This window comes from Mustela nivalis, assembly GCF_964662115.1.
Source record: "Mustela nivalis genome assembly, chromosome: 9".
NCBI classification, from domain to species: Eukaryota; Metazoa; Chordata; class Mammalia; order Carnivora; family Mustelidae; genus Mustela; species Mustela nivalis.
Window position 1 is genome coordinate 12,368,884 of NC_139028.1, and position 13,123 is coordinate 12,382,006.

The 13,123-nt window shown below is 40.5% G+C and overlaps 1 protein-coding gene across 2 annotated transcripts in view; it reads right to left on the reverse strand.

Annotated features, from left to right (window-relative positions):
- Positions 1-278: 278 nt before the first annotated feature.
- The window catches only part of CWF19L2 (CWF19 like cell cycle control factor 2), a 143,124-nt gene continuing 130,279 nt past the window's right edge, over positions 279-13,123 (reverse strand). Inside the window, exons 15-18 of one of the 2 annotated variants that reach the window (XM_082682755.1) lie at positions 11,045-11,200; positions 8,502-8,582; positions 3,586-3,687; positions 279-947 (exon numbers count right to left, since the gene is read on the reverse strand). In XM_082682755.1, the coding sequence (XP_082538881.1) occupies positions 804-947; positions 3,586-3,687; positions 8,502-8,582; positions 11,045-11,200 (483 nt within the window). In that variant the 3' untranslated portion in view covers positions 279-803. Of the gene's footprint in view, positions 981-3,585; positions 3,688-8,501; positions 8,583-11,044; positions 11,201-13,123 lie in introns of both variants that reach the window. The other variant, XM_082682754.1, reaches the window with a different exon arrangement.

Genomic DNA, 13,123 nt, shown 5'->3' on the forward strand with positions numbered 1-13,123 from the left:
TATAAGTACATGGCCTCCTACTGACGCCAAGTGTGAGAACAAAGGAAAAATGAAGCAGCTCAGATCAAGTGCAAGGCAACAGATGGGGCTCCGGACATTTAGAATACTCTCATTACTTATGATTTTGTAATAATACAATCCCAAAGTGACGGCTTGGCTTAAATTTTTAACTTTCAAAACCCAAACAATTGTGTTATTTGGAACAATTACCTTTTAAAATTCCCCAAATTCAAAGACACTATTTAAAAATCCAGAAATAAAAACAAATCATGAACACATTATGCTTCACTGAATTCTTTATTATTCCTGGGACATTCTTTTTCCTTTAATAAAATAGAAAAGCCGTGACGACTGGTAGAAAAGTAAGAGCCTTTCTATAAGATGCTGTGAAAAGAAATTGCAATTACTGCTGAATACGCCAATTTGGTTTAAAATATTCAACAGAATTCAGACAATAGTCTTCACAACCTTGAAGTAGACCCACTTCCCTCTGAACCAATGATCTGCTACAACTCCCAGATAATTGTTCAGAAAAGTCTTTCCACGTCTTCAACTGCACAGTTCAGAACACAAGACGTAGCAGGTACAGAAAAGGAACATGGGCGGGGCCCCCCTGCCCAGTCACTACAGTGCAGTCTGCGGGATAAGGCAGACAGGAAACACGACCCAGTGATGCGTGGGTGTCTGAGACCCAGTGCGTGACTTTTTCTCCTCTGGCCATAAGGTCAGTAGTGTAGTTAGAGACAATGGAAATAAAACTGAAAGGAATCTGAAGAAGAAATTTAAAAAATGAAAGGTATGACTCAACATTTTTTACTTTTGGTGAAGTCGAATGGTTTCCACCACTGAGCAAACTGCAGGGCTTTCTTCCTCTGATCCTCAAAGCTTTCCCGGATCCCTTTCCTCCAGAGTCTTGGTTCTATATCCAGCATCCCACCAATGATTTCCTTGTAAAGAAGGAGAAAAATACAGACGCAGGTCTGAAAACAGAAGGAAACTATTTCTGTTTATTCTGCTACTAAACAGTAGTTCTCTGTGAGGATGTTCAAATTTTACATAAATATTAGTTTCAGGTAAAAAAAAAAATCTTATTTTCCAGTATGGAGGTTCCTCAAAAAGCTAAAAATAGAAATACCCTACAAACCAGCAATAGCATTACTAGGTATTTACCCAAAAGATACAAAATTACAGATTCGAAGGGGCACATGTGCCCTGATGTTCACAGCAGCCCAAGCGTCCACCGACTAAGGAATGGGTAAAAAAGATGCGGTCTACACACACACACACACACACACAGTGGAATATTACTCAGCCATAAAAAGAATGAAATCTTGCCACTCGCAACAACATGGATAGAACCAGAGAGTATAATGCTTAGGGAAATAAGTCAGTCAGAGAGAGACAAATACCGTACCATTTCACTCAGATGTGGAATTAAAGACACAAATGAACACGGGGGGAAAACAGAGAAGTAAACCAAGAAACAGACTCTTAACTAGAAAGAACCAGCTGATGGGGAGGTGGCAGGGAGGTGGGGGACACAGGTGATGGGGATGAAGGAGCGCACCTGTGGTGCTGAGCAGCGGGTGTCGTATGCAGGTGCTGAGTCACTGAATTCTACAGCTGAAACTACTTTTGCACTGTATGTTAATTAGTTGGAATTTAAATAAAAACTTGGGAGGAAAAAAATCCTCATTTTCAATTAGTTCTAACGATGCAAACCGTCTAATTCTAGGAGTGCTAGCTTGTCTCCTGTCACGTAATGTATCCATTTTGTTGCCTGTTAGTACATCCGCCAGAGAGGAGCGCAGGGCAGAAAGAGAGGGTGGAATCTGCTTATTTTGGTCCTTCTGAGCTCTTCTGGGAAAGGTGTGGGAAGAAGGTAACCAACACGCAGCAACTATGAACTGTGCTATTGGACCGCAGACCAAGCTCAGGCTCATGTTCTCTCTGCCACCCTGTATATTTATAAGCAAGCTTCTTCCACTATTTTTTAAAAGATTTTATTTATTTATTTGAGAGGGAGAATGACCATGAGAGGGGAGAAGGTCAGAGGGAGGAGCAGACTCCCCATGGAGCTGGGAGCCCGATGTGGGGCTCGATCCCCTAACTCCGGGATCATGACCTGAGCTGAAGTCAGTTGCTTAACCAACTGAGCCACCCAGGTGCCCTCTTCCACTATTAGCTGGAGATTTTTTATCAGGAAACAAAATCATACTTTAATACTAATCTAAATAAACTAAGAATGAAAAATTATAAATCACCTTCATTTAAAAGTCACATTCCAAGGCCCTGTAAGAAATGGATTTTCATTAGTCTGCTTATTATCCTGCATTATTTCCTCATGATTCTCCTCCTGTGCTGTTAACTACAGAAATAAACGCGACTTAGGCTTGCGAGTATCCATGCACACAAGGGAGTGGGGGAGACACGTAACGCGTAGAGGGCGACACAGGAAAATGCTGGACTCAGTTAAATTCTGCACGTTCAGTCTCCTACAGGGCTGTGTGGTGAGATCTTGGACAACATCTTTACTGTTTACCAGGAGGACTTACCGTGTTCAAGTGAGTACCAAGTACCGCAGGGGAATACCATGAGAACTGGCATACAGCTAGGTGCCTTCCGAGAACTGAGCCCAGAACGTGGGGCTGAGGAAGAAAAGCCAAACTACGCACAGAACCATCTTAGAAAGCAGATGAGGTAAACACCAAAGCAGACTATATGGAGACTCAAAAACAGAGGAGTCTATTTTTGGGTAATTCAGAAAAAACTTCATGGAAAAGGAAACCTTCTTCACTGGCAAACAAACAAAGGGACCAGTGGAGACAATAATTTCTGGAAAACATGAGCAGAAAGGCCTGAGCTACACTTGATTAAAAAGGCACTTCTGGAACTATGATTTGCTCAGACTGTATTACTCCTCCAGCGGTCACATGATCTTCATTCCAGTCCCTGATACAAACTTACACACTTCCCAGATACTCAGCAGGCCCTGAACGTACGGGCTGCACCCTGCAGGGCACGGTGCCATGACAACAAGTACCAGCAGTCTAGAGCGACCTTCGCACACCGGCCTGGGCACCTGGGAACGGAGCGAGACGACGTGTATATTCTTCTCAGACCACAAGGTGCTTCACTGTGCATGAGGGGTCAACTGTAACCACGAACGAGAGGAGCTTGCACCCCTGGCTCTGTCTGAAGCTCAGCCTCTTCATCCGTGAGGTGACCAGAGCGACAACAGCTCCAGAACGGAGCGCTCCAAACAGGACGCGGCTCACCAGCAGCTCGCTGAGAGCGTGGACGGTCGTCCCCCTTCCCCGCACAAGGCTGGCTGGCTCCACAGGAAAGCAGCCACCAGCTCTCGGACCGTGTCCGTAAATGCTGGATTGCCCAGTGACAATCATGACTGTTAGGAATATTCTGGGATACTTTTCTTAATAGTTTCTAGCTTCTTCCTCTAAAAACTGGATGGAACAGTACTCCCCATCTTCACTCTATATTGTGCCCAAAGTTTCGAGTTCCCTTTGAAAGAAAAGTGTTACCAAATTGCTAACCTCTGGAATTTTATTCAAGCTGTGAGCATACCTTTCCGAAGTAATGAGGGAATTTGTGCTGATCTTCAATGACATGGGCAAACCCTCCTTGGAGGCCAAAATCCACAGCGAAGTAAGGTAAGCCTCTGGGCACCTAAACAAACAGATAAATCACATATGAGCACAGTCCAGCTCAGGAAGTTCCTGAGTCCCTGCTCCTGCTCTGAGACGTGACAGTAATTAAGCACCCCTCTAAGACAAATGTATATAATAAATTTACAACTCTAGAAATACTTAGGCAATGACCTAACTCTCAAAGTGAAACATTTCATTTGGTAACCTCTCAGCCAGACAGCTCTTCATAACATCCAGCAATTATAATCAAAACCAACTATTTTCCTGTCTTTGGGGAAAACAGGAAAGAAAAGGTACCAATTTTTTCCTTAGACTACAAAGAGAATAAGGACATGGTTTCTTTTATTTCCCTCACAAAGCAGAACAGGGAGAGGCATACCCATATACATAGAGTTTTGTTTATAATCTGAGACTTTACTACTACTGATTTACCAAAGATAAACTAAACCCAATCACATTTTTTTGATTAACTGAAAAAATGGGTTTAATAATAGTTCATCAACCTCATCTCAAAGTTTATCCAGGATTAAGTATTATCTTTTCTTCTCTCCTTTCTATACACACACACACACACACACACACACACTCTACCTTGATTGGAAAAAGTCCATAATTTCTAGCTTTATCAATTAAGTAGATCAGTCTCCTTGCAAGTTTTCCCTCTAAGCCCTAATTCTGTCACTACACATTATGCAACTGGGTCGTGATCCTAATATACAGCTGGCACTTACGCATTTTTGACACTGAATCACACATCTACTTAACTGTATGTATTTTATATTGTGTCCTTGAGAAGGCATGACTTGGAAGGAGATAATACAGTACGGTGGAAAGACAGTCGTCATCATGAAATAATATAAAGCAGTTAAAATTAGGGCTTAGAAAGAGTTGTTCATGTTACAGGAAAAGCGTAAGAAAAAAATCAGTTTACAAAATAGTTTATAACATAAAATGCAGAGAAGTGGGTAGCTATTTTGTGCCTTTGTGGTTTTTTTTGTATTTTTACATTTTTAATATACGATAAACATGTATGACCCTAGAGAAGAAAAGACAAAGTCAAGGAGTCAACCACAGCTCTGCTTCTTAGACCTCTGTAACCCCAGGCAAGTAATTTAACATTTCTGACTCTCATGACAACTGGAAGGATGAACTAGGAGAAGGCACGTAAAGGGCCTAACCCAATGCATGGCAAAGAGAACGTTCTTCAAACACTACAGCCTCTTCTGTCTTCCAAACAACAGTGCTTTGTCCAAACATGGCGGTCAAAGAAAAAAGGACAGAAGGCTCCAGAATATTTCTGTCATCTGAAGAAGGCAACCACGTGTGAGTCATGAGTGGGAATGGCTACAATGATACAGAACTACATCAACTAACCGACAGTACTTCCAAGGAAAGGGAGAACTTGAGGAAGCGATCTGTGATGACGCTGCCCATGCCTTCCGCTCGCATCACGCTGTATTTGGCAGAATAATGGCCCTAAAATATGTCAGTGTTCTAATCCCCTATTTGCCATGAATAGATCACCTCATATGGCAGAGAGACTTCCTAGGTGCAGTCAACTTATGATACTGAAAGGAGGAGATATCCTGAAATTGGCCCACATGGGCCCAATGCAATCACAAGGATACCTGTAAGGAAGAGTCAGGAGAGTTACTGTCAGAGAAAGCCTGGAAAATCCCACACTGCTGGATTTGAAGATCAAGGTAGGAACCACATGTCATGCAATGTAGGAGGCTTCTAAGACCTAGAGAAGGGAAGGAAACGGATTCTTCCCTGTGGCTTCCAGAAGGAATGCAGGCCTGCTAATGCCTTGATTTCAGTCCAATGAAACCCATTTCCTATTTGGGACCTCCAGAATTATAAGATAATAAATATGCATTCATTTAAAACACTAAGTCTGTGGTAATTTATGACATCACCAGTAGGAAATGAACTTACACACCAAGAGTCTCAACAGCCTGTGATGTGACTGCCGGGCTTTTCCTACTGGTACACGAGGAACAGGAGCTGCCAGGGCCCTCTCTGTTCTCTCCCCGCAGGCCACAGAAGGGAAAACCTGCCGCCCTGCCAGAACGGCGGGGAAAGATACTGACAGAATTATGGCAAAACATTGATGGTAAAAAACAAACAAAACAACAAAACCACCAGTAATATTTGAATTTTCCCCTTTTATACTCCAGATCTCACTCCTGACTTCCTGTAACTGTCCTTGAGTTTGAAGGTCTCTGGGTAAACCCGAAGTTTCCTTGACATGGACCTTCCTCAGTTTTAAAAATCCCTAAGTGTGCTTTTCAATTAGTTATTACAAAATTAAACTTAAAATCATACTACTTAAAAGTTCAGGAAGAATTCACAGGAAATCTCAATAAAATAGCCCTGTGAAAAATGAATACCTTTCTTAACTAGTTAGTTAGGAAAACACAGCTGTTCTGCAACAAACACACAGATTTCCCTTGTTTGTTCCGATAAACTTCACACAAACTTGATGCAGGCAAAGAAATTAAGATCCAGAAAGGAAAAAAAAAAGGGCATTAAAAAGAAAGGCTAACCTCACCACATAAAAATATAAGTCAAAAAAGAATCAGAATGAATTACCAGTATGTAAATCTCTGCTAGAAGCTAAGGATCTACCTGCGGGGGGTGGGGGGGGGGGGGCTGGGGGGGGTGCTGTGAATCACACCACCCCATGAAGCAGATAAACACTTATGAAACTACCAAGGACACAGAGCTTGAAAAATAAGTATAATGAGGTTCTTCCAGAATAAAAATAACATTAAAGTAAGTCAATATTTCCACTTTGTGCTCAAAAACACTTTCATCATTTTCAAAAGACAGTGGAAAGCTTGTTAACTTAAAAAGTGACCTCCTTTGGAATTATTCCTAATACACAAGTTCTCTTCACAGTTCCATCCACATAATTGCCAAATCCTAAAGCTAAGAGGTTATCTGGCTCATTCCCTCTCTGCTGTGACTCGCAGATACTAGGTGGTGACTTAGAAAAAGCAGCTGTTGGTATTTTCGCAAAGCTTTAAAGTAGAATGCACAACTACCATTGCTACAAAGACTGGTTTCTCATTTTCCATATTGGTAAAAGTTAATATTAAAGCCCTCGAGGTATTTAACCCAAGTCCTGTGCATGTTCTAATATCTAGAATAGGTAGTAGATGGTTTACCCATAAGAAAACTGCATATACAGAGTAATGAATGGAGAATAATACATTTCTTCTATAATTTCTACTTGGAAATATTTTCAAACACCATTAATATCAGGTTATAAAAGAATATTTAATGGCAATGGAGATGATGTGAGAAGTGAAAAACTCAGGCACAACAAATATGCCTACGTCAGATACCTTTTTCGACAGGGTCACAGAAAACAAACAATCACAGAAAACAAACAAAGAGGATGTTTGGGAGGAATGGTTTTTGTTTTGTTCTTAAATGTATTGTCTGGTCCATTTCAACATCAAGTAGAGAGAAGAAGGCTGGAGACAATGTTTTACCTTTGAATTAAAACTATCTTCAGTAATACAATGAAATTTCAATCTTCTAATTAAGATACAATAAATGTAATAAGAAATCCTCAGTTAATTTATATCAGGAGTTTGGCTTTCCAAAAGGAGAAACAGAAGGAAAATAGGCTAGTGTCATCTACTAGAACATGGGTCAGCATATTTAAAAAAAAACTTATTAAAGTTTTAATTTAGGGGCACTTGGGTGGCTCAGAGGGGTAAGCCTCCGCCTTTGGCTCAGGTCATGATCTCAGGGTCCTGGGATCAAGCCCCACATCAGGCTCTCTGCTCAGTGGGGAGGCTGCTTCCTCCTCTCTCTCTGCCTGCCTCTCTGCCTACTTGCGATCTCTCTCTCGTCAAATATATAAATAAAATCTTTTAAAAAAAGTTTTAATTTAAATAAAATATTCTGGACTTTGCAGATTATATGGTCTCTGTTGCAACACTCAGCTCTGCCCTCGTGGCATAAAAGCTTCCAAAACAACACAGAACCAAGTGGTGCAGCTGTGCTCAACACAACGTCATTCACACACTCAGCCCCGGGACAACAGTACAGGCTGGAGTGCCCCTCTTCCCACCTGGACCAGAAGCCCCGCAGGGTCCGCAGTCCTCTCTGTTCTGTTCCACTGCTTATAGGAGTGCCTAGTAAGTAGCTGTCACTCAACTAGCAACTGTACAATAAATAACTTCATGAATAGAAGAACAACAAGGAATCCACAGTTTTGTTCTACTGCATTTATATTTCTAGAAAAGAGAGAGGTCATTGCAGGAGTATTCAACTCAAGCATAGAATGTCTGAGATAATCTAGCAAATCAAGACTAACTGGGAAACGTGGTTAGGAAACTTCACCAAGAATAATGAAGCCATAATCTAACTCAACCACTGTTTTACAGGAACCTACCAGGGAGTCTCTGTACAAAGGGAAAAAGAAAATGAAGAGGAGCCTGTAGGAGAATATTTCCCTCATTGTAATTGAAGCGAAAAGAAGGCCCCTCTCACACATGTCCCACAGGAGCTGCAAAGCCCAGGACAGAAGCTCCTCCGGCTGAGTGTGATGCTGTCATTGCCAGTTACAGGCACTACATGGGCACAGGCCAGGAGGTCAGGAACACATAACACAGAAACATCTGAATAAATAGGCATTTGCTAGACCAAGTAGGATGGAAATTATCTCTTATTCTTAGAACTCCTTTACCTTTGGTCACTCGGCCAAATGGCCTCTTTCTCAAATATCATGTGAAAATTAATGAAGATCCTAAGATCCTAAGTACCAGGATCATTTCTTATACAAGGCGGGGGGGGGGGGGGGGGGACACTTACAGACTTTCTGATGTCTTTTGAAGAGAGATCGATCAATTTCTTATTCATAGACCATTCTTCGTCAGACTCCATTATGGCTTTCTAAGAAAGACATTTAACAATGAAAAAGTAGTTTATAAGCAAATACAAAGAGATAGTTTAAAAGTAAAGTAATATAGTGAATTAATCAAAGAATATTATAATGATAGTTCATTATTTTGAATGGTTAAGGCTTTCATTTGTTATTTAAAATTGGACCTTCTTGGGGTGCCTGGTGGCTCAGTGGGTTAAAGTCTCTGCCTTCAGCTCAGGTCATGATCTCAGGGGCCTAAGATTGAGCCCCGCATCGGGCTCTCTGCTCAGCGGGGAGCCTACTTCACCCTCTCTCTCTCTCTCTCTGCCTGCCTTTCTACCTACTTGTGATCTCGGTCTGTCAAATAAATAAATAAAATCTTTAAAAAATAAAATAAAATAAAATTGGACCATCTTGATTTTTTGAAAGTCCTTTCTTTACCAAGATAATTATTTTACTCATTCTTAATTCTTGTACTGACTTCAAGCCCAACTTTACATGACAAACACAATCCTTAATAAGACTAAGCAGTTTAGTATTGAACGTAAGTTTGCAAATATTAAAGTTCACAACTTCCTTAGCTCATTCATAAAAATCTATTCAAATAAACTTGTTTAGTTTGACTGCCCTTTTCCAAATATCAAGAGTGATTTATACGCTCTGTGGCAACCAAGCATTTGAACTATCTCTGGCCCTATAACAAAGCAGTAAAGATGCAGGGAAAGAAAAAAATACACAGAAATGGCATTATAAGACTTTCTAGGCTAAGCAACAGAACTAGTATTTATGGCAAAGAAATATTTAGTAGAAAAGCCAGGATAATGAGTACAAAATACTCTCATTTTTGTACAGTTATCATTATTAATGAAGCAAATCTTAAACCTACAATTAACATTCAAATAAGCCCAATTTCAAAATATCAGCTATACTGCTGTTCCATATTTAACAGTCATGGGCTGGTGCTTGTGTTGACACTAGACGGTAGCATATTCAATATAAAACTGAAGCCAGAACAAGTAAATCCATCTTTACTGATCAGGCAGGGGGTTCCGGGTAGAAGTGACCCAGCCTCCTACATCTCTGTCACCCAACAAGAGCTGACAGTGGCTGTTTCACATTCTGCCCTATTACCTCAATGCCGACAGTCACAATCACCTAAGACTCTCCTGAGGAATTATTAAAAAAAAAAAATTAATAAAAGTGTAATAACCTCTTTCCCACTTGATTCTGTTTAACATAGAACTAGCCTGGGTTTGGGGATTAACCAGCTTATTCTATTTTAACAGTATAATCCTTAAAATCCAAGAGTCAGTTGTTTTTAAAAATCTCTAGAGAGGGGTACCTGGGTGGCTCAGTCAGTTAAGTGTCCAACTCTTGATCTCAGCTCAGGTCTTGAACTTGAGGTCATGAGTTCAAGCCCCCCATTGGGCTCCACACTAAGTGTGGAGCCGACTTAAAAAAAATATCTTGGGGCACCTGAGTGGCTCAGTCACTTAGGCAGCTGACTTGATTTCGGCTCAGGTTATAATCTCGGCGTCCTGGGATCAGGACCTGTGTCAGGCTCTGTGCTCAGCAGGGAGTCTGCTTGATGATTCTTTCTCCCTCTCCTCCTCTCATGCATGCATGTGTCCTTTCTCTCTCAAGTAAATCAATAAATCTTGGGGAAAAAATCTCTATAGAGAAAGGAGACTTTCATTGCCTCATTAACCTTAATAGGTTTTATAATCTTTCTTATTGGGATGTACAGTCCATATTAATGAACTTGACCATCCTGTATTGTCTAAATGTTGCATTGGAACGTCTTTCTATAGCACTTCGCAAACATGACCTCCTTTGTTCACTGCACGTGTTACTAATTCACACATGGCTCTACACATAAGCATTTATGCTTGTCTGTAAGACACACTGCATTCAGCCCAGTAGCAAACCATGCTATTCAGTAAAAGCTGCCTGAATATTACAATGACACTTGACTGATTAAAAACTCTAGTAACTGCATGTCCAAAAAATGTACGTCAAGGTTGGACACTGGTTTCTTCTGAAAAATAGCACAACGAGGTATTAAATACTAAAAGAGCAGTAACTTATTTCAGCAACTGTAATCTGTACTATTTGTATGTAACTATTTTTAGGTCTTGTGAATTTCAGTAGGTTTTCTAGAATTAGGACGATAATTTTGACTTGAGAGTACTTCAGTGGAAAACCCTGATTTTTCATTTGAGAAATGAGAAATTAAAATAGAAATTATAAATGACCACTTGACAGTTTATTCATACTTATAAATAAGCATGCTTTTTAAAGGTCAAAGTTCTAAATGTCTCTCCACAGAATTCTGTAATACAGCAGAATTTTTTTTGTGTGCTTTACTTCATTTCCTTAGATGGAATCTGATATAAGTACATAGGAAAAAAAATACAAGAAAAAAGGTAACCACATTCGTAAAACAGCAAGGTAGCAGAAAAGTACGCACGCAAAGTCTATCCACAAATACCTTAAAATAGATGGGAGCCATCTCGCCCACTTCCTTCGGAAGAGGAATGCACTCATAAACCATATGACCATGCTTCTTCATGCCCATGTATGTTTCCAAAAAGATGCAGTCCAGTCCTTTATCTTCAAACATCTTTACCAATGATTTTCTGAACATCTGAAGGAAGGAACATGGCTACGTAAATAAAGCACTTGAAAAAAATACAAACTATGAAAACAGTAAAAGGTAAACTCAATCCCTTTGAAATAAAAAATAAGTAGCAAACAACAGTTAAATTCTGTACTGTTACCTTATAGTTACTTTACTTTCTAAATCTACTACATAATTTCACATATTTAAGCAACATTTCTTTAAAAATTGGAACTACTCTGCATAGTTTTACGTATATATTGGAAATGGTTCCAATAAACTAAAATAAGTAAAGGAAGAGAGAAAAACAAACTCAAGTAGTAAAATATGCGGAACTGACAGCAAAATCAGAGGAAAATATCCACAAGCCAAGAAAGGTCCTAGAAGGTAGGCGTGGAATTTCCTGCCAGTCGTCTGCCTGGGCTCACAGCATCTCTCTCTGCTGGTTCCCATGTATGTCTGCCGACCCTTCACCGGTAACCTTGCACATTCAAGTGGTCCCCTATTTTCACAGAGAATCGTGTCCTAGCAAATGTATGAAAGTCAAACATGCTAAAGTTGAAAAGTAAGAGTGTTTTCTTTTCCCAAAGAACTCAACATTGTTATAACATCCCTCCTTCTTGCTATCTTCTACTTGCTTATTTCTTTAGTTATTTCACACTCGTAGGCCTGGGGGTCAGTTGTTTGTGGAGCTCAGACATGCAGTCTGGGACGTCCACACGGATTCACGGGACAGCCTGTGTAGAGCAGGATGAAGCCAGGGGCTTCAGTGGGGGAAGACAGGGGGCCAGGATGAAGACTAGGAGCCAGAAGCCAACTCCCCACCACCACCAAGGTGTCAAAGAATCCTAAATTGAAATGTGGCCTTGTGGAGTGTCATATGTTTGTAAAGTGCTACTATATTTGCCTAAGGAGGAGGAAGAAGCATTTTTTACTTAGATTTGTGAGTGGATTTATAATTTTCAAATATTTAAAATTTTAAAATTATGATTGTAGATCACATTGAAGAAAATACAGAGAGATCCCATATGCCTTTAACCCAGTTTCCCCCAATGGTTACACATTACAAAACCGCAGTCCAGTATCACAACCAGGATATCGACGTGGATACAGTCAAGAGACAGAGCAACCCCAGCCCTGTGAGGATCCCTCCCACCGCCTGCTCACGGCCACATTCTCTCCCATCACAGCAGCTGCCGCCAGTGGGCTCTCTGCTTCTGTAACCCTAGCATTTCCAGTGTTCTATAAATGCAATCACAACATCTTTTGAGGTTGCTTTTCTTCACTCAGCATGACTCCCCAGAGATTCAACCAGGCTGTCATTCAGACACTGTCCAGGACAGCCACGTGGAGATGGGTGCGCAGACTCCCCACCCGGCCTCCGCTGACACTCAGAACGGTGAGAGGCGACGGTTTATGGCTGCGTAGGGGACCGGAGTTCTGGGATTCTGCCAGGTCTGCCATAATTACTTATTACTGATCATTCATTGCTTTTCTGTTTTATATTCATTTTAAGTAGGAAAAAAAAGAAATCAAGTAACTGTAACCTGATGTCAACTAGAAAGACATCTAATAAGCAACGGACACAGGATTTGCTTTTTGTTTCTGACCACAGGTCCAGAGAAGTCCAACACAGTCTCTTTACTGCAGACACTCCATTTGTTGGTAAACCCCAAAGCCTTGGCTAATAGCCTACGGGGTTGTAGACTTTCCACCTATAATCTCATTATAAGGTGACCATGAGATAAATCATTATAAATGACTAAAGATGATTGTTTCCCCTTTTAAAAATTCTCTGACGTTGGTACTAGATAAAATTAAATTAATGGAGACATTGCACACACAAATGAGGTTAAATTATGATAAAAAATAAAAAAAATATATAAACTATTGACCTGGATATCTACATGGTAAAATTAATCATTCAAATTTTGCAATTGTCAAAGCTCT